Source organism: Mycteria americana, chromosome 22, assembly GCF_035582795.1.
Source record: "Mycteria americana isolate JAX WOST 10 ecotype Jacksonville Zoo and Gardens chromosome 22, USCA_MyAme_1.0, whole genome shotgun sequence".
Taxonomy (NCBI): domain Eukaryota; kingdom Metazoa; phylum Chordata; class Aves; order Ciconiiformes; family Ciconiidae; genus Mycteria; species Mycteria americana.
In genome coordinates, this window is record NC_134386.1 from 3,004,013 (window position 1) to 3,025,772 (window position 21,760).

Here is a 21,760-nt window from a genome sequence, read left to right on the forward strand (position 1 = left end):
CCCGCAAGGTACCACCTTTCCAAAAGCTTTCCTGTTCCTCGTGTCATGGTTTTTTTCATAGAATAAAGTCTCAAGGGACAATTAATGCCATTGCAAGGCTCAGCAGCTGAGCCAGGGGCTACCCTGCCCAGGCGGGGTGCGGAGGCTGAGCCAGGGAGCCTGGGCAGCATGAATTTCCCCCATTAAATTTCCCGTGGCCTCACGAAGAAGCAAGGAGCCCTCGAGCATCAGGTTCAAGGCAACAGCACACAGCTCCTGGCGTGGCTGGCAGAGGTCGGGCAGGCAACGGGGATGAAGGCAGGAGGAAGCAAGTGCAGGGCCCAGCCCATGGGGAGCCGGCTTCTAGTCTGTTAGGAATTGCTCTTGTGAAGTCAAAAAGGAAAGGAAAAAAAACCCACAACAGCAAAAAAACCCAAACAAACCAAACCCCCCCCCCACCATTAGGGTTGGCAAACACCCACGCTGGAGTAGATGTCCGAGCTGCATAGAGAAGGCTTCATCTCAACATGGCAGGGGAAGGAGAAGGGGGGACCTAAAGAAAGTGCTTTAATCACCGGGGGGAAAGGAGCTTGGAGAGGAAAGGCAGGAAAGCAACCCGGCCGAGCGAGCGGTGCCGATGAGCGCGGGGTACAGGGCATGGCCCGCCCCAGGCTTCTCCCTTCCCGGCCGCTTATAGTACACAAGTCTCTTCTGAGCCATCCTCAACACTTCTTCTTGAGGACCTCCTGGAGATAGCGGGCGACCTCTGCCGCTGACTCCCAGGGGACGACAGTGGCCTGGAAGGCTCCAGGCTGCTGCTTCTCCATCTCTTGGGTCATCCGGTGCATGGGGTAGCCCTTCCGTGGGAAAGCCACGTCAGCTGAAGTCAAAGTCACGGAAGGGCAGAAGTCATTGGCACCGTCTCCCACGTAGAAGACCCTCTCGAACTCCACCTCCTCCTGGGCTCTCTCCGCCAGGTACTCCGTTAGGATTTTGCGTTTGCACATGTTGGCCGGGCAGTCAAGGCACTTGTGGCTGTGGTAGGGCCCCAAGGTGAAGTACCCCTTCTTGTCAAAGCCAGACGGGTTGCTGAAGATCTTGCGGAAGAGGGAGTAGAAACCGGCTGCCCTCAGACTGCATTCGATGCCGAACATGTTGGCATCGGAGATGAGGATGATCTCAAAGAGCTCGTGGTTCTTGGACAGGAACTGGAAGAGGTCCGGCATGCCAGGGGACAGGGGGATGTTCTCATAGACTGTCTTGAAGTCCCCCATCTTGACCCCCTGGTCCCCCATGTACGCCAGGACGCGTTGCATGTACTCGTTGTAGAAGCCCTCGCGGAAGGTTTGTCGGATGTGCTCCGGAAGCGCCTGCCCCGGTGCCGCCCGGACGATGGAGTCATCGCTGTTCTCATTGATGATGGTCTCATCGAAATCAAAGACAAGGAGGTATTTGGGAGGCCGGGGGCTGGCCATACCAACACCCTGCGAGGTGGAAGGATAACACGCAGGGGTTAGTTCAAGGCACTTTGCTTCAGCCTTGACACAGCGACGGTGGCAACCACAGCAGCAAGAGGCTGCCAGCCCCACAGAGCGATGCTCCTTGGCTACCTTAGCCCAGGCAGCTTATTAGCCCAGCTGGGCTTGGGGGGGGCTAATCCCCTGCTGACATACCTCAGCCCCGGCCCTAAGGCATTTATCCTACCTATAAAGAGATCGTTTTGTCACCGCTAATCCCGTTCCTGCAGTCAAGGAGGTCACTGTGCCAAGCTACTGCCGCACACGTCCTCCCAAGGGACGCGGGGACAGCACGCGCCTCGGGGTGTTTTGTGCAGGGAGGGTCCTCGGGGCGCGGGGCGGGAGGGTTTACTCCCCGACCTGCTCCTGTCCCACCTCCGAAAAGAGGTTTGTGTCCCTGTGGACCCCTCTTGGTGCCAGGACAAGTCTGGCTCTTGCCGGCAGAGGAAAACATTTTGCAGGTTGATTTTTGCTCCATCGCTTGGATGCAGTTTGCTCCCGAGTCGGGCTCCGCAGGCTCCTGAGAAGCCTGGGATAACTCAGAGCCGCGTCCTGCCCTGCTCTAAAAGCAAAGTAAACCCACTTTGGCAACACAGTGCAAAGCTGGTGAGCCCCAGCCCAGCCGCCGGTGCCCACCCACTCCCCTTGGCTAAAGCCACGATGGCCCCCGCAGCACCCGCTCGCCTCCCGGCTGCTCCCACGCCACCTGCGGCCAGAGGTTTGCAGGATGGGGACCCGATTCCTGCTCCCTGACCCTGAGAGGAGAGGGGACAGCCCCGTTCAGAGAGGGTAAGACGGGTGAGAAGGGCACTGACCTTAAACAGGCATGGCAGCCCGACGCCCTCACAGCACCTTTTCATTTTAAGACCATCACTCTGCAGGCAGCACGTCGCTGAAGGCAGCGCTTAGGGCTCGCCGGGCTGCGCTCCTGGCTGCAAACCACAAAGAAGGGGGAGTTGGGTTAATGGCTTGGGTTTTCCCCGGCTGCCACCTTCGGGCACAGCACCAAATATCACGGCACGGCCAGGCTCTACGTCCCGCAGCGAACTCCCAAGCTCGGGACCTTCCGTACCAGGAACGGAGGAATTAAAGGAGTCTCCGGAGAGCAGGGTGAGCGGGCAGAGCCCGTTTAATGCTTCTGATCCCTCTTAATTCCCCCGAGCGCCCGGGCTTTGCCACCCGTGAAAGCAGCCGGCAGAATGGCTCGGCAATAAACCCCATGCCCTGTTCCAAAATCGCCCTGATTTTCTTCCAGTATAATTAGTTTGGGATGTTTCTTTTAATGGAGTAATTATCCTGGAATGAAAGCGGGTGCCCAGGCAGCTCTGCCGAGGATGTGCCAGTCTGCTGCCTGGGAGCGAAGGCAGAGCCCAGGCTACGTCTCCTGAATTTTGCCGACCTCTTGTGGTCCACAGCGATGAAAGCAGAGCGATGGGAAACCTCAAAAAACCAACGTCGCAGCCAAACCCGGCTGGAAACTCAGCCGGATGGTTAGCGGGAGGAATAACACACCGGGACATGGGCGATTTTAACTGGGCACCAGTAGCTTGGCTTAGCTGGGGCTAGGAGGATTTCAACGATTTTTTTGTCATCAGCGTGCCAACAGGAAGCGTTTTTCAGCTGAAGGTGAGCTGTGGGGAATTTGTCTGGTTTGAAGCCCAGCATCAAACTATTTTGGGCACAAATGCGATTCATGACTCTGCTAAAATAATAAACCACAACTTGCAACTCAAAGGTGGCGTACTGCAAAAGGAAGCGGGCACTCACAATTAAACCCTGGGTTGAAATCGTGTAAAAGCGACTTTTTGTGAAACCTTCAAACCAAACACTAGTTATTTCTTTGTAGAAGCATCCATCAAAAGCTGGTGTTTATTTACAGATATAATTTGAAGCCAAATAATGCTACAGCCAGCCTGGGAGTGGGATTAGCCACCAGGGATTTTTCAGGTCCAAACCAAAAGAAACAGAAAAAAAAAAAAGATTAAACGTGAAAGAGTAATTGTAATTTTTGTCATTATATTCTAAAGAGCTGCCAGCGGTAAGAAAATAATTTGGCTCTAAGCCTTAAGGAGACATTGCAGTACTGACTCAGCGGCACAGGGAAAGAGCCCTGGAATGGCTGGTTAACCCCGTGGACACCGTTACGGGCAGCTGTAAGGGACGACGCGGACACGGGGAGCTAATCCCCCCCCCCCCCTCAAAAAGCTCTTCTGGGCCCAAAATGTTTGCATTTTTGCAAAATAGGAAAGGCTAACAGCACCCATCTTGAATTTCAGGCAGATTAGGTCAAACACAGATGTGAACGGCAACCTCCGCGCAATCGATAGTCCCTTTAGCGCTTTTCAGCTGAAGGTCCCCAAACACCTTCCACCCAGCAACGTCTCCTGAACTATCGTTTTGTTATGCCCGTAAAAAACTGACCTACAAGCTGGGGAAAGCCAGTTTGGTCTCTTTTGGCTTATTTTAGCTCTGCCTCCTTTGAGAGCTGACCAGCACAAGGCTGGAAGCGGCACCAACGACCCTGATCTCACGTTAAGGTGCCCTCCGCGGAGCTCCCCGTGAGCTCTTGCCTCCCCTCCCCACCTCCCAGGCATCACTTTGCTCCCCCTGAAGCACCGTGGACACCAACAGCCCCAGCGGGGATAAATCCAGCCGCTTCCAAGAGCTGGAAACCAAAAGCAGTTGCTCTGCCAGGCTCCTTGCCCCGGTGTCCCCGGCACTGCCGCTGCTGCGGCAGAGCCTCTCCCAGCCCAGGGCTCTGAGCCAAGCGCCCTGACAGCAGCTTCCCCTTCGTGGGTCGTGGGGGAGACAAGAGGCCACCGGACCGTTTTCTACGGGATTTCTAAGGAAAACGATAATCCGTGAAGTCAGCTTGGACAATTGGTGCGCCCATCTACCGGCAGGAGATCGGAGCGTCCCTGCCCCGCTTCTGCAAGAGCCGCCTTCTGCTCTCGGCCGTCCCCAACGCCGCTATGAGTTGTATCAAAATGTGCGTTGCTTTTACGCAAAGGAGAAATTAAAATCTAAGCCAGCTTTATTTAGTGAATAAAGAGCCGGGATGGGACTTCTCACCGCCAGCCTCTGGGGGCTGTTGGGCAAATCACGTCCTTTCCCCACGTGCTGTTTTCTCCTTACGATACAGAAAAGGGAGATACCAGCGTTAGGAGCGACTCTTAATAAACCAGCGCTCACCCTCTCCAGCGAAAGACAAGCAGGTTGAGCTGTGGGGTCTGGCAGCAGCCACCTCAAACCCTGACTCTGCCCCACGCAGGAGGGGAGCGGAGCTAAGAAAAAAATACTTAGCAAATCTCCCAACCCTGAATTACCCCGTTAAATCCAGCCAGGAGCCGGCGGTGCCTGTGGGCACACTGCTAGTGGCGTGGGATGGAGCAGCCGGCTCCATCCGGGGTAGGGAGAAACGAAATCCCTGCAGGACCGTGTCACTGCTCCCAGCAGAGCTATTTCTGCACGGAGATGACTCACCCGGCGGCTGCTTCCCCAGAGCGCATCCGTCCACCTTCTGCAAAAAAGGGACTGCCTCCAAAATAAAAGAAAAGTGGCCGCGCTTCCTAACATTATGCAAAGCCTGAATGTTGAAACAGAAAATAAACCAGGTATTTGCTCATTAATCACGTCAAACGTAAAGGCTTAAACAAACTGAATTCGGGATGAGGGTCAAAATATGCCTGGTAAAAGCGGTGAGCTGCTGGGCTCTCCACGAGAGGAATTTCCCAGGGTAGTTTATCCCCAAAATCTCGTTGTTTTCTTCCCCTCTGGCAACACCTCCAGCCACCCTTGGGATCTTTTTGCCCCAAAGAGGCCCAGGGAGGAAAGGCTGGAGCCCAGCAATATTCGCCGCCCTCCTTATCTCCGCAGAGGAGCTCTTGCTGCTCACCCCAGGGGACCTCTGCACCGCCCTGCGACTTCGGGCTTAATCCCGTAACGAGTTCAGCGCAGGACGAGCTGCGTGGAGAGCAGCAGCGCTGCGCTACGCACCTGCCCTCCGCCACAGGATCAGGCCCTACGAGAGCCCCCCGTGCTTCCCAGCGAGCGTGGACAGGGCTCAGCACCTGATTTCAGAGCCGGGAACTGCTGAGCCCCGAAAGCGAGGGGACACGGGGGCATTTCCCAATTGCAGGCACAGTCCCTGGGCTGGTTTTAATCCCCCCGCGTACTCTGCTCTTGCCTGGTTTTAACATTTTTAACCTTAAAAAAACCACCTGATGTTTCTGGTGCGTACAATGTTTTTTTTTTTATTTATTTTAACTCAAAACCCAACCACTCACCTTTGGCAAATGTGTTTGCCCACCCCTCGGGACAGTATTAAGGGCAAAACAAGAGGACAGAGTCCTGCTGCCCCAAAAGCAAAGGAGGGGAAAACCTCCCTCTCCAGCGCAGACACCGGCACCATCAGGCACGTCATTGGGATCATGAGACAATTTCACCGCTCCTGGAATAAAATCCGACCCGTTCCCACGCCTGGCCAGCCACGCAGCTCCCGAAGCAGCAGCAAATGAGCAAATTAATAACAAATCACCGGACAGCAGAGCTGGGAGGGGTGTCTCAGCCAGCCCCGGCCACCTACATGCACCGAGGTGCCACCTCGCCCCTTCTTCTGCCCCACGGCTCCCGCTTCACCCCACATCCCGTTCACCTGGGGTGAAGGGGAACGGGAACACCCTCCCCGGGGCCGGGGCTCGCCCTCCCCGCCCGCACGGCTGCGACACCGCGGCCGGTCACCTCGGGTTATGGGGATGTTCCATTTTTTTTTATGGTGTTTATTTTTCCTGCCGCCTGCCAGGAAGCCGCAGCGTTACCGCAGCCAAGGGCTCCCGCTGCGGCCGTCGGGGCCGGAGCTCTCTGCTCTGCAAGGACAACAAAAAAAACCAACCCCGAAACAGGTGGTTTTGGCCCCAAAACGCCGTGGCTGGCAGGCGGTGGGTGCCGGACCGGTGGCTGGGTTGCGGGAGTCCAAAACTGGATCCCAGATCCCGGATCCCCCACCGGTAGTGCCGGTGCCGGACCCGCCGCTGGGCACACGCATCCCGCGGCCTCTCGTCCTCCCCGGTGCCGGTGTCAGCTCCCTGCGGCCGGTGGTGCCGGGACCCGCAGCGGCTGCTGCTCCGGCTCCGGCTCCGGCTCCGGTATCGGCAGGCTCCAGCCCGCCACCCGGGGAGTGGGACCGGTGCCGACTCACGCACGGCCGCTCCTCGGGTGCTCCCGGTACCGGTGACAGCCGCAACGGGGCTGACTCATGCACCATCGGTGCTTGGAGGCTCCTGACCGGTCGGCACCTCCCGGTACCGGCACCAGCCACGTCGGTCCTCCGAGAGTCCAACCGGGCGGGGACCCTCCGGTACCGGCACCAGCCGCCCCGGTCCCCGCAGGGTCCTACCAGATCGGCACCTCCCGGTACCGGCACCAGCCGCCCCGGCCAGCGGAGACCCGCACCGGCCGGGCACCTCCCGGTACCGTCGCCAGCCCTATCGGATCGGCATCTCCCGGTGCCGACACCCGGTGCACCGGTCCTCGGAGCCTCCTGCCAGGTCGGAACCTCCCGGTACCGGCCGCCCCGGTGCGGACTCACGCCTGATCAGCCCCCGGAGCCTCCTTACCGGGTCGGAACCTCCCGGAGCGCCCGGTTCGCCCCGGTGCCGGTGGGTGCGCAGGCAGCCCGGCGTCTCGGCCGTGAACGGGGCTGGGCACCGGCGGCTCGGGAGCGCGGTCCGGTGCGGCGGGGCCGGCGCCGCTGCCGGGGCTGCCGCGAGCGCGGCCCCTTTAAAGCGACGCAAACGGAGCGGCGGCGCGGCTCCGCCGAACAACCGCAGTCCCCGCGCGTCACCGCCCGCACAGCCAATGGCAGCCGCGCCGGCGCGCTTCAAAAGGGGCGGTGCCTGCCCGAGCCACGCCCTCCCCCCGCGGGGAGGGGGGAGCCCACGGGCGCGCTTTGCCCCCCGCCCTCCCCGCCGATGCCGCAGCCCGCGGGGCCGGCGGCGCGGCTTTGCTCCCAAAAGTTGCAAAATCGGCAAAAAGCAACAACCCCCCCGCCTCGAAACAGCCCATTCGGCCGTTTGTAATTTAGCCATTGGGGGGGGGGGGGGGATTTTGCCTCAAAACAAGGAGCGAGCGCAGCGTGCAACCCCCGCGGCCAAGGAGCTCGGGGGGGGGGGGGGGGGGCAAAAAAATTCACAAATGCTCCCCAAAACACAGCCCCCGGTGCCAGCTCCGCTTTTCCTGCCCCGGGGAAAGGAGCCTTACCGGGGCACCCACCGGCCCCCGGGGACCCACAGCCAGGGGTGGCGGGGGGGGAGGAGCAGGGAGCCGAGGCTAATTTTAGGTGCCGAATTACAGGGTGCCCAGCCAGGCACACAAAGCAGGGCAGCCCTAGCAAGCGTATCCACACTCTAAAATACTCTCCTCGGCTGCGGGGTGGTGTTTAAGTGGTATCTTTGGTTTTGCAGGATGTCTAATTTGTACTGGAGTCGCCCGTGATAAAAAAATAAAGCCAGCTTGTTCAAAGGCTGGAGGCAGAGGGTGTGGGCAGGGAGGGGACGCAGCAGCACAGCCTTAAAAACATGTAGTTAAGAGACCACGAGAGGTTGGGTTTTGTCTTGCTTTTAATTAAAAGTGTCTAAGAATGGAAGGAAGCAAACAAAATTCAAAAGGTCTGCGAAACCCACAGTTTTCTGCTCCCTACGTGGGCTGGACGAGGGCTGTCCGCCCCTGCGCTGGCCGCTCCGGGGAACGCCACGTTGTCCGAGCGCTCAAGCCATAGCCCCCAATGCTCTAAAGTTCCTCCATTTCGGCAAAATTCAGTTCCAGCCCCAGCCAGGAGCAGAGCTCGGAACGTTTCTGCAGCCAAACTGTTGCTATTCTGAGACCTTTCTCAACAGCCCTTGCTCAAAGGACACCGACCTTTACATCCCGATAGCTGCCTGCCGTCACCGGCCTCTCCTGAGAAACAACCCTGGTTATCAAGGAAATATTTTCTCCTCTATTTAGTCTGAGACATTCAGGCTTTTTGATGCAGAGCGCACCCCGTTTCCTCTCCCCAGGGTGGGTTTTGCTGTTTCTCCTCTCGCGTTACCCCCCCTTTGGAGTTACACCAGCTCCTATTAACAGAGGAGAGCGTGGTTCAAGCGATTTGTCAGTGGGTATAAGGCAAGTGGGAAACTCAAAAGGGCAAATTCTCCGCTGCCTTCTGTCTCCTTCCCACTGAAAGGCAGCGGGGCAAAGATCATTCCAGAAACATCACAGACGGAGGAGTTTGGCAAGGGTGATCCTGTATCCCAGTGATTTTCCACTGTTAAGAACCCCGGAGAGCAAGTGAGGACAGCGCTTTCTGCATTGGGACCTGGCTCCTGGCAACCCCTGAATAGACAGGCAACCCTCTTATGAACACACGGGTTCCCCACAATGGGTGTAACATCCCCGCGCTACAAGAAATACACTGATGCACGCTTCTCTCCAAGTTTGTCCTCCTGTTTTTTCACCAACAAGTGGATTGCATCAGCACATAAGCAACCCTAAGGCCACAATGTCCACGTAGCCGTCTGTCTGTCTGTCCCGTTCCCCCCTTGCTTTATTTCCATCCTGCAGCACACAAAAGAAGCTGGGTTAAGACTAGCTCAGTAGCCCCCGTGAAATCAATCTGGCTGCCTGTGTCAGACCTCCTTGCGCTGGCGCCCATGGTCTGCAATACGTATTTTGGGGAAGCTCAGAGTAAAACCGAAGCTTTCCTTTACTCACAAAGGGAGCTAATCCCTACAGCTCGGTCTTCAAGGCACATGGGTAAGGAAACTGCAACTACAGCCAGTCACCTCGCGCCATCTCCTCACCACAGTATTTTCTGACACACAACATTTCTTTTATAGCAATAAATTTTTGGTGGCTGAATAATATTTATAAGGTCAATATCACGAAAAACCTCAAGAACTAACAAGCAACAAGACAGCAAACTCCATTTCATTTTACCAGGTGGGGTGACCTTCCCATGCATCTCCTTCTGTGAATCCCCACCAGCGCAGCAGTCAGGATGCTCGACAAAGAAAGTGGCCAAGTACACTCAGTGCGGGCTATGCCAGTCCGAGCTGAGGTCTCCCCAAGTTTCTCCTGTTATCATGGGCTTCAGTTTTATATTTAATGCTAGAAGTCACTAAGGAAGAAACAAGGACTCGCTAGAGGAGTGGTTAGGTTACCACCCATCAAGAGTCAAAGTATTTTATATGTCCCGTTCTATATAACACATAGAAATCAGGAAACATAGCCAACAAGATAGGGCTTTTTATCAGGTGGGATAAGCTTCTGCTGAAGTGGCACAAGAGACGCACAGATAATGCCGACTATCTCCACACACTACAGGTCAGCAGTATGTGCCACTCCGGCTGCTCTCACACCACCATGCTGGTGAGCAGAGCAAGACGATGCTCTCAAAAACTGCAGCCCACTTTGTAAAACACTCATTCAGCTGGAAATCCTATTCTTCCACATGGAAGGTAAGTTCAATCTCTTATCTGCTTTGTCATAAACCAAGCCTAAAAATCCTCCTACTCCTTGCCAGTCATCCACTATAACAACTGACACCAATCATCACAACAGCTTCTAAAGAGACTGACAGAGGTGACAAATCTCTCACTGCAGCCTCAAGTTGCTGAGCATATTTAGAAAATACTTGAGAACAAAACTCTCCGGGTTCTGTCTCAGTGCAATTCATGAACGAGCTCAGACAATTCTGCTGGCAAGAGCCACAATGAAGAGTCACTGCAATTGCAACACGGACTTACAGTGTTCAGTGGCTCTAGTTAGGGAAATACAACTTAAGCAATGTGAAAAATTAAGGGATCACGGACATTAGCAATTAATTAGAAACAAGCTGCAAATTGGAAATGTTTTCTAATTCGGTAAGTTACTTCATGCACAGATTCCAACATCGATACCGTCAGAGGAGCAAGCTGCCTGCCTTCATCCACTTCATTTGCTTCTTCGAGAAGCAGGCAGCAATCTGCTCCACTGCCATCTCCTGGCTAATCCTCCACAAACTGTTCCTCCTGCAGATCTGTCTCCTCCTCAACAGAAAGGACACAGATTAAATCGCAACCCTCTGGGGAATGATTTCTCTGTGGGATGGGAAAAGCCAAGAGCTATGACAGTAACATAACGTATCACTAGTTATATTAGCTGAAATTAATTTAAACCACTGAAGTTATCTTCTGTGGCAATCTAACATTATTTCTGTATTTTTTTAAACAGTAGGCAGAGTGGATGGATTACTGTAATCCATGAAGATATATGCCTAAAATGAGTAAATTAAAATCCACGAGACACTGTATAATAAAATCCAGTTGTTTTCTGGTAGTAACAAGAAACTTAAATTTTCACAGAACACGAGACAACATTTCAGGCCAAGTAGGATTTTTCCTATGAATTAACAACCCTAAATTACTAAATACATGATTTCTAAAAGAAAGAGGCACCAAACTCTAACTCTAGGTAGTAGTATATTCTGACACACTCCCTGGTTTCCTTGGTGATGGCTGATGAATCCTTTTCCATTACAATCCTGCAACTAGAACGGGGAGTTAGATCCCATGCTTCCTTGACGCTCTCATTTCTCAATGCACTGGTTCTCCTTTGAGCCCCTGGGAACTAGGTCATTGTGCAGCTAATATCAAATTCAACCTCTCTGTTGACATACGATGCATTTTCTTTTAGCACCCTCCAGAAGCTGTTCTGTAAAAGGGAGGTGCGGGATACCTTAACCTGCTGAAATCACAGGGGTTACGTAAGAATCAGAGCACGGTTACCAAACCAGAGTTTGAACAGGTTGCAGGCATTAATTTTAAGTGTCATAAGACCTTTGGACTATTAATGATATCTAAGGCTTAACAGAAAGCTGATACCTTCATGCTTGGGCTGTCTTGGAAGGAATCATTTTCCAGTCTGAACTAATTTTATGTATCATTATTCTGAGACATCTCCAGTTGAAACACTGGCTACGTTCAGCCCCCGGCTTAGCTTAAGCCATCAGAAACACATCGTGAGATGAGTAAGATTTCCCAAAATTGCTATTTTTTGCATTCATGGCTTTTTGCCTGTATGTAGTAGCTTCAACATAACCACAAAGTAAGAGGCGACTGATTCGTATCTCCTTTATTATAATATATGCTATCCACTGTCTGAAAAACCTTAGAGAGGAAATTATGTAGAAAAATCTAAAAAGAACTGAAAAGGGAAACGGTGATCCTGTGGTTAGGGCAGTAGTCTGGATCAGAAATAACACAGAGCTCTGACCCCAGCTGTCACTCACTCACATAATGTCAGGCAGGTCTCTCAGTTCCACATCTGCAGACCAGGGATATTTACTCATCTGACAGCAATACACTAAATTTAATCACACAGGCTGCTCAAGTACACACACAAGTAACCACCACTGACAACCCTTAAATAGTAACTTCTCTTTTACAACAGTTCTTTTCTAATAAACTTCCTAGTTTTATCAAAGCTTATTGAGAAAGTTGTCCTCCTGGTAAAGGTATTAAGTAATTCTCACAGGATGCAGGAGGGAGGCTGGGAGTTTTAAGCATGGAGATAAAAGCATACCAATATTTTATAGGGAAAGTACGCAAACAACACTTCAATTCATTGCCCTGCATTGAGTTACTCAGGGAAGAAGGAAGGCTGAATTCCTGTTTGAAAAGCAAAACTGGAAACTATTTTGTAATGTGCTGTCTCAGTCTTTCATTTTGCAAGCTCTCAGACGTGCCAATGCATGGTTGCATAATTATTTTGCAGCTCACAATTCACATACATGAACAAAACATCCCATAGTTTTTAACTTGCGTATCCCCCTCGAACGTGCAGCACATGGTAGCAGCACAGGTGAATGACTGAGAGGGACAAAGTTATGTTCCACTATCAGTTCTCCCTTGATTATTCTTCTCAGGCTACAGGCAAAACAGAGTTGAGGCAATCTGAACATGAAATTGCAAAATTAAGATTGTAAACAGAAACAGCACTTCGCCATAACACACTCGCTTCTGTTCAGGTCAAATAAGCAAGAAGTCCGATACAAGCAACAATTGCAGATCCTCACTATTTTTTCCAGTTCAATGTTACTGGTGGCAGGGGGCTGTCAGCAGTGTGGCTACTTGAGATCTATGCTGCAGCTTTCTCCTGACTTCACTTTGTTAATTCCTTTTACTTCTTGCTGGTATCAACTCTCATTAGAAATCTAAATGAATTAACTCCAATGGGGGTTCAGGAGAAAGCAGAAAGTCAGAAAATTTTAGCTCCCTACATGCCCATCCTTTCCCCTTCTTTTAATATGTTATGCAACTTTTCATGTAGGGAAAAACAATTACTACACATTTCTGAGAAACATGCTAAGTTATTACTTTCAAATGGAGCAACAACTCATTTTTGTAACCTTCCCATGCTATTCAAGAAATGTTACTAATTAGTTATTGCCGCATTAAAAAAACCCCAAACAAACCCAAACAAAAAAACCCCGAACCACACACACAACAAATCTCCAAAACCTTTCCACAACTGATTTTGGAATTACAGGTTGAAGAATGAAAGGTGCAACATCACCAAACCCCTCTGAGCATGAGGGCTGTAACCTCAACGTTAGCAGCAAGTCAGCCGGAATGAAGCAGCATTTCTTAAAACTTTTATTTTAACCAATTAAGTTTGTTTTTCAAATTGCAGTTGTGTTAGGGGAAAAAACCCTGAGACAGCCTGCATGTGCCTGGAAACACCCAAGTGGCTTTCCAAGCACTGCCTGCTAGCCATTTTTTCCAGCTGGACCATGGTAAACAGCAAGGAGAAACAAAATCTCTGCTCTTACGATGGTTTCATTCCTCTGCCTTCCACTCTAAGCCAGGAAGAAAATGTAAATCTCTTGCAGCTCACCTGAAGAACCTCCTGCTTTCCTACACACAAGAATGCCCATCCAATCTTTATATTTCTTGTCTGTTTTTAAGTGATACATGAATGAAAAAAAATCTCCCCAAAGCAGCAGCCTTCTGTATTACTCAGTGACATACCATGATTTATTCCTGTACTTCTAACAAACTTGGTATACCTGTCCAGCAGGATCAATAACTGGCTTCTCTGTAGGGGTAATCATTTTAACAGCATTAAACTCTGAACAGACTATGTGCGTGCATATCTTTAAACTGCTCATGAGATTTTCGTTTTTGCCCTCAATGCCTCTTCTTATCCTAGGAAAGCGCATTAGTTCAGTGGCATATCAGAAAAATCAATCAATCCTACTGTCCCTGAAAAGGTAGGGGTATTTCCCTACTAACCTTTAAGCCAAGACTCTGTAACTGGTCAATTCTGCTTAAAAGGCTTCAGTGACCCTTGGGAAACCAGACCCCTAGATCAGGAATAGCGAGGTGTGTAGTTTCTTGGAAAGACATCCTCAACTGATCAACGTCAGTGTTATTACAAACTTCTCCTTTGTGCAGAAACAAGATTAAAAATATCTAAGGGAACTATGCTACTGCTCTATAGGTTGATTAAAATAAACAGTAACGACCCTGTTCAGAGTTCTCCAAGTGAAAGATAATAATTAATAGATGACTTCAACAGGGGACTTTTAGTCTGCTTCCACACTCCGCCCAGGAGTTTGGCAGGTTTTTCAGGAAAGGGAATTAAAACAAAAGCTGTGTTTCCTTTTTGGTGGAAAATTTTATATAATTTCTCACTTTCAAATGTGTTTAAACTGTGCATTATAAGGCTCTTATGCTGGAGTACACAGTGAAGAGCCGTAGGCCATGGAAAACAGTGTAAGAATTATAAATGCAAGCACATATCACACATACCCATTTTCATGCTAAATTAGAGGGATCAGTAAGACATGGGTGAAAGAAATATTTAGCAATACAATGAACTAAAAAGACTGCAAACATTAGGCCAACTGCTGTTCTCGGGGAGCCTCCTTTGACTACAGTGCTTGTGTATAGGAGTTCTCGGTACACAAAGAGATGGCCTACATTGCAAAATATATCCACTTTGTACATATATGTAGGCCATGACTCAGTACAAAGGCAACTATTCCCAATATTCAAAGACATTTCATCAGAAGATATTTGCTAATTCCAATCTGTAAAAGCAGCAATAGATCAAGAAAGCAAGAGGATTTATTTCAAAAAAATACAGGGACAGGCCAATTTTAAAAATGGAGAATAATAAAAAAAAAAAAACCAAAACCCCAAACCACTAAATCCCTCTCAAATCTTTATCCTCATTTAAAAAGGCACCGCTAACGAGACAGAAGAATGTGGCACTGTCCAAAAAAAGCACTGATTATTTCTGAGATCAGAGGGCCCCCCTGCGATCCACGACAAACTTTTTCTTAGGCATTAGAATAAATTTGAACAGGTCAACTCAGGCAGAAATTATTGTGGTGGGTCGGAAAGCAGTAATAAAATTAATGTAATTCTCATTTCTTGTTCAGAATTATATTAGAAGCTTAAAACCTGCAAAATTATCCTTGCTGCTGCCAGGATAAAAATCTTTATTAAGGACATCTGTGAACCCTAAGGTAGACTTTTTTCCTAGTGTCTACAGGAAATGCAAATGCTTGCCTTTCTTTTGAACTTCTCTCTCTTTAAGGGTGGATTTTAATTCTACTGCCACGTCTCCAATACATGTACAATATATTATGCAATTTATTTTTAGCACGATCAATGTGCTAAAATAAAAAATAAGAATTAATTAATTTATACCTTTCAAGGCCAGCAAGACAATACCACTTACTAGTGCCAATTACTTTAAAAACTGCCTTCTGTCTGCTAAAACAGTGAAAGTTACTAATTTGAGTTTAATTCCAGTTTTGAACACCCTTAAATCTCCACAAAAAATTACCAAGTTTCATTCACATGCACACCAGCCCTGGGAAAATGAGTGTTCCTTCTTCCCCACCCGCACCCTTTGAAGAGAACAATCCCCGTGAATTCATAGGAAAGAGCATTCTACAAAAGAAAACAAATGGTGAAATAGTACAAAAGTGTTTTCAAGATACAAGTAAAAATAACTATTATGGTACAAGGCAAATTCATTTGATGGAAGCTGGCAAGTGATTTGCTATGAAAGACTGTTTAAATCTTAATGTCCATGTCACAACTTGCACGGTGACACTTCTGCTTTCAAATTTAAACTGTAAAAGAGTGCAGCCATCTTATAGTCACTAATTTTTCAATGTACCTTTCTTCTACTTTTGCAATACTTGAAGATTTACTATGTAGTCTAGAGAGGTATGGTATTTATCAGTTCTGAACTGATGAGGTTGTAGCTAATGATGTTCATTTCTGAAAAGTCAAACGGCAATTCCAAACTGTTAAAGTAGTGCATGATAAGGTTATCTATAATTACTCAGTAGAATACGTACTGCCAGTCTCACTCTCTTTAACACAAAAATCTCATCCTTCAAAGATGTGTGGCTACTGGTTCTAACAAGTACACATACCTCCATTCTATACTTTTCTAACCAGGATGCAGAAGATCACATCCAAGCTCGAACCCTACATGAGTCTTCTGCTCAGCAGTACATAGTATGCCAACCAAAAAAAAAACCCAAACAAAAACCCCCTCCAACCCCCCCCCCAAATTATGCCCATTAAAAAATATCATCATCAGACTGTAAGGACAGAGATCTGAAGAACTTTTATAGTCACTCCTGAAAAACAGTAGAACTCAAAGTCCGGAAGCAGATAAGATATAAGAAAAAAAGTAATGTTTTCCATTAAAAGTCACTCACAGTGGACATTAGGAAAAGGTTCTTCACTGAGGGGGTGGTTGGTCACTGGAACAGGCTCCCCAGGGAAGTGGTCATGGCACCAAGCCTGTCAGAGTTCAAGGAGCACCTGGACAATGCTTTTAGTCATATGGTTTAGTTTTAGGTAGTCCTGTGAAGAGTAGGGAGTTGGATTCGATGATCCTTATGGGTCCCTTCCAACTTGAGATACTCTGTGATTCTATATCTTAATCATAGTACAGTATATAATAGGCTGGAAAAACTGCCAGTTCATTTTGTCATGAAAATGAGCAAGCGTTTATTTAATTCACCTCCATCATCTCTCAGGTAGCCATGTCTCCCAGGTTTAAAGCCCAAAATCAACACTAAAACCAGAAACTTGATCCATCTTCTATTTACAAGTGAGATGTTCCTTACTAGCAGGTAAAAAAAGTCTTGTTGAGATATACATTATGTTTGTTTGGGGTTTTTTAAAAATACTATTAGTCAATAGAAATATGAAATCATAAAATAATAATTTAAACATTTTACAACCCTGAGCTCAAGTCCCAAGAGTAAAAAAGTTTGACATTATTAGTGTTCTTGAGTGCCTCACTGCAAGTTGCATATTGTTTTATCATATTCTCAAAGGCACATTACCTATCCTGCAAGTAATAATCAACCCAAAAAGTGTCAACACAACACAACGCTACCTTTGCACGAATAGAAGCAGCCCTGCACAACAGCATCTCTCTCAAACTCCTAAAAATATGGTACTCGACCCCACTAACGGTTACACCATTGGTCATTATAACGCAAAGAAATAGGCAAGAAATAAAATATATTACAAAAATACTAATCTTCTCAGCTCAAAGGTAAACTTAGTCTGTCACTTACTTGGCTAAAACTGACTAAAACTGTCAAAGGGAAGCACTATCTTTTAAACTGCATAGCCTGAGCTCTACCTCCTCCTCTCTTCAATAAACTGAAAATAGCTATTACATGCTCAAGAGACACAACAGGGCAAAGACAAACACATCCATTTTTGGACTGCATTGTTGAGATAGGAACTAATTTCCCAGTGATAAAAGCCTAAATTCAGCTTAAAGGACTCTTTCAGAAGTCCATAATTTAAGATTTGGTTGGGAATACAAGGTGGGTGACAGTAACTTTTGATGTGCGCAGCAATATAAATTAGGCCATCTAAGAAGTATCTGAGCTGTGTAAATAGGGAAGTCAATAATTCAGGCAGGCATGACAATACAAAACAAATAACCACCACACCTTTATCCAGAAAGATAAGTTAGTCTGAGATAATACACTGAACAAACAAGCTCACATAGCTAATGCCTTTAGTAAGGATAAGGCACTGTCCGGTGGACTATCAGTTTAAACTTCTCCAGAAGAGATGTTGTGCTTTAGACTGCTCACCTTAGAACGCTTATCTCCAGATTGTGTGTTAATTCTGTTGAATTTCCCCCTTAAAGTGCAATGTTCATTGCCTTAGGCCGTAGGATGGTTGTTTTTGGTTGGTTGGTTGGTTTTGTTTTGTTGTTGGGTGGGTTGTTTTTTTTTTTTTTGGGGGGGGGGGGGGGAGGGGAGGGGATTTAGTCCCACTTTCCAGAAACATTCAAACCAAACCCAAAGTTGGTATAATTTGTCTTTGCTCTTCTTGAAGGAAGCATTTTAGCAACACAAACCAACTCCTTATCTTCCTAAATACAGTAAAGCTGATACAAAACATTACGCTTAGTTTGTCAACATAAGCAGAAAGTAGTAAACACATTTGAATACATTCCTTAGTGTTGCGGAAATGCTGTAGGTGTGCATGCCAATGCAAATTTAAGCAGAAGTGAGAAGCCACAGCAAATCTCAACCTTGAATTTCCTGCCTTTTGTAACGCCCATTTGCCTTTTCTTGCTGAAGTATGTACTTTATAAGATATCACATTGCAACACTTTTAGACCAGTATGTCAGCTTTCGATATGTTTGTCCCAGATAATGAGGAGAATCTGTTGACATCATGTCACATTATGACAGGCTGTTAAGCGGGTTAGATAGTTTAATCTTCTTCCACAGAAAGGAAGTTCATAAGTCTCGGAAGGAAAAAATACAAGGTGTATCATTGCTATGAACTAAATAATAGAAAAAAACTGTCCCAGATTTTAGAATTCTGAATAGCAGCCTAATACTGTAAATTTATTGAGAAGAAAATCATTTTTCAAAACGGGAATACAATTGATTTACCAATAATTTTTTAGCATTTAAAAATCATTTAATAACAGGCCTGACCATAAAATAGTGGCACAACAGAAATGTAGGTTGCAAATGTGACGTGGAATGCATAGAACCTCCGGGGCGGACCAGCCACAGTAAATACAACAGTCATAATCATAAGTGTAAATTCACTTTCATAACTGGCTTTTTCTTCTAGAAGGTAAGAGGTTGTATATAAATATTATAGAGAAAACATTTAAAAAACATTGTTTTATTTTTCAGAAATGCTGGAAGGGGTTTCAGCTCAGTCAAAAATGAGTAGGTTTGTTGGGCCAAAACTGCCCTTTCTGGTTCCTAAAGTTTCCTATGCTTGTTATGAAAAAAACCCCAACATTAATGATTAGGTGGTAGAAAATGGTGAAAAACATCAACTAAGGAGCTAATTCTCAACAGACAGAGGACATGGTGTTTCAAAACACAGTGCTTAACAGCATTAACCTTGAGGAAGTAATGCTAGGAAGAATTTCCACCATTTCTGCTATCTTGAAAAAAATTAATCCCATTAGCCACAAAACCCCAGTTCATCACCAAGCAGAATAGTAAGTTCGACATCTGCCTATGAGGATCTCTGGATGTATAGTTGTATAGTTTGGTGGGGTTTAATTTAAAAAGCAGCACAGAAGAGTAGGAATTTTAAGGAAAAGAGGACTTACAGTACATTGCCTTGGGCCTCTGTCCTCACTGAAGGTGGCAACAAGTTCCTAGATTGCATAATGCTGCTATATTTAGTTTTAGTTGAAGAGAAATACAAACCTGAAAAAAAAAACAGCTACTCACTGGTTAAAACAGATACATTTGGCATTCCAGCCCACCATCCCTGCACTAACTTGTCATTTCCCCCTCATTGCCTTTCAGGATTATGAAACAGTGACATGCCTACAATTCAAAGTTTCCTATCCTACAACTGTAAAACTTAGATTTGCCAAAAGTATGACTACGACCCCTAGAAATCATCCCATAATTTTATGCACATTACACTTATGGGATAGAGCTTCACATGGTACATACAGTGCTATCAGCATTTTCTTAACAATGCAACTGAAACACCATTGTCTCATTCAAACTTCTCTTCTCACTCTTACAATCAACCAGTCAGAAACACCACGTTTATGATCTCACTTAATTCCCCTCTCCTAACAACTCCAGGAATTCCAAAAAGCAATCTGAAGAGCAGCATTTGATACAATCCCCAACTTAAAATCATACCATGAAAAGCCATTAAAGCCGGCTCTCCTGCATAAAGAGAGAAGATGCTTGGCTGACTTGAGATACTTGATTTCCTCTCTGCTGTCAGATCTCTCATTCTCTTGTGACTCTCTAATCCCAAACTAGCGGGTCCCTACGTGTAAGGGGCTCCCTTTCTAACCCATCTCATACCTCACTCCAACTGAACTAAAGAAAACCTGTGGAGCAGGAATATGGTATCCCAACGTCCTTGTCCAAAAAGCTTAAGAGAAACTGTGAAAAGGGAAACATAAGGTTAAAAAAAAAAAAAAAAAAAAAAGCCCTACTAAAATAAATTACGTAAAGTTCTGAAATCATCACTTTTGAGGCAACCTTTCCAGAGACCTCTTGGGTTCCTTTCTTCTCTGAAGCACCTTTTAAGTTGTATGGTTGTAAGAATAAATTTAACTATAGAAGCTATATGCATCTTTTAAGAATCACATTTTGATGATTATAAAAATTTATCTATTATACAACATAGGTCCAGCTACACTGAAAAAATTACACCGCTTATTGAAATACATTTCATTTTAGAAACAGACTACTAAATAGGTCTATACAAAAAACTCTAAAATAATTTCTGTAGTAAAATAAAGAGTGTGTTAGGAGAGCTACACAAACAAGAAATTTTTTTGTCTTTCTTTATAATGCTCAAATATACTGTGATACGTGGCTGGCTCACTCCATAGCCGGCACCAAAAGCTGAAAAGAATCCATTACGATACACAGTGATACAATTAATGCTCTGTATTGATCTCACAGCCTTTCCGATTAGTACAAAGAAAACCAGGCCTATCTCCTCTTTGAGGAGAAGTCCAGGATATAAAAGCAAGCATACCTCATCAGCTGATATGAAATTATAAAATTCCACAAGTCTCAGTATCTGAAATTTATAAAAGTCACCAGTAAAACGCAAGCAAATTGGGTTTAAGTCCTGTTGGTTCCCAGGTTCAAATGAGCACTGCTGATCCAAAACAGGATTTCCTTGTTTGTTAACTGATTCAAAGGAAAAATTAGGACCATCTGCTGGGGCTAAGAGAAAGACAAAGATCCTCACCAACTAACCCTCTGTACTTCCATGAGGGCATGTTTCCATGTGCATAAAATGGGAAAATAGCTGGCAGGAAGCAAAGATGTTAGTGGTGCTGTGCTGAACTGTTTTTTTCTGCCAGGTGTCGCAGAAAGTTGTCCTCACTCTGGCCTCTGTGATTTAAAGGCTCACTCTTAAAAAGAGCTGGAGGAGGGGGTAAATGAGGAACTGGGGGGACCGGGAGATGATGTGGGTGGTGAGGATGAGGATGTAGGTGAAGGTGTGAATATGGGTGGGGAATGGGGCGTGGAGGAAGTGGGCTCACTGGGTTCAGGTTGATAGGTGGAGTTGGGGTGGTGGGTGCGTTCACTACAGCAGGGACTGTGGTGGCAGAAGTCGTGGACAGTGGGATCTGGACAGCAGCTGACACATTGACAGGGCTGGTAACACGGAAGCACTTCTCCTTGTGTGCCTTGAGCATGTTGGAGAAGCGAAATCGCTGGCCACACACTTCACATGGGTAGGGCTTCTCCCCTGTGTGAGTTCTGCGATGTCTCTTCATGTTTGGGCGGCTGGTGAAGCTCTTCCCACAGATTTCACAGATAAAGGGCTTCTCTCCTGCCAAACACAGATACGGCAATCAGTTAGGCGCAGAACATCTGCTAACACTTACTTTAGCATACTTATGCAAACAAACTGCATCCTACAAAAGCTACTGTGACTGCTACCTTCAGCACATAGAGAGACAGCTGTTCCACAGAAGTCCCCAGTCTTTATGAAATCGTCTCTCACCTTTGGATTTTGACGCACGAGAATCTTTTATAAGGCTTTGGCAAGGGGTTCCTTCAGACCAAAATAACAAGGAAGTAAGCCTAACCTCTCATTTTCTCCCACAGCAAATCACAGGACTACAGACAGTTAAATTTAACAGTAAGTTAATGTATTAACCTTTCCTGTCTGATTTTCTAGGTTGGATAATAGTTTTGATCC

General features: G+C 47.2%; 2 protein-coding genes across 6 annotated transcripts in view; both read right to left on the bottom strand.

Annotated features, from left to right (window-relative positions):
* On the bottom strand, positions 1–19,278 carry PHOSPHO1 (phosphoethanolamine/phosphocholine phosphatase 1). 4 transcript variants are annotated; one of them, XM_075523252.1, is made up of 5 exons: positions 7,112–7,334; positions 6,237–6,361; positions 4,980–5,082; positions 2,312–2,428; positions 1–1,463 (listed from the first exon to the last, which is right to left on the bottom strand). In XM_075523252.1, the coding sequence occupies exons 4-5, from the start codon at positions 2,354–2,356 to the stop codon at positions 702–704; spliced, it is 807 nt and encodes a 268-aa protein (XP_075379367.1). In that variant the 5' UTR covers positions 2,357–2,428; positions 4,980–5,082; positions 6,237–6,361; positions 7,112–7,334; the 3' UTR covers positions 1–701. The 4 variants fall into 4 exon arrangements, with proteins under 4 accessions (XP_075379367.1, XP_075379366.1, XP_075379369.1 ...); XM_075523251.1 differs by lacking the exon at positions 6,237–6,361; XM_075523254.1 differs by lacking the exons at positions 4,980–5,082; positions 6,237–6,361; positions 7,112–7,334 and adding an exon at positions 19,170–19,278.
* The window catches only part of ZNF652 (zinc finger protein 652), a 27,311-nt gene continuing 23,374 nt past the window's right edge, over positions 17,824–21,760 (bottom strand). For both annotated transcript variants that reach the window (XM_075523247.1, XM_075523248.1), the window contains exon 6: positions 17,824–21,388. In XM_075523247.1, the coding sequence (XP_075379362.1) occupies positions 20,877–21,388 (512 nt within the window). In that variant the 3' untranslated portion in view covers positions 17,824–20,876. The remainder of the gene's footprint in view (positions 21,389–21,760) is intronic.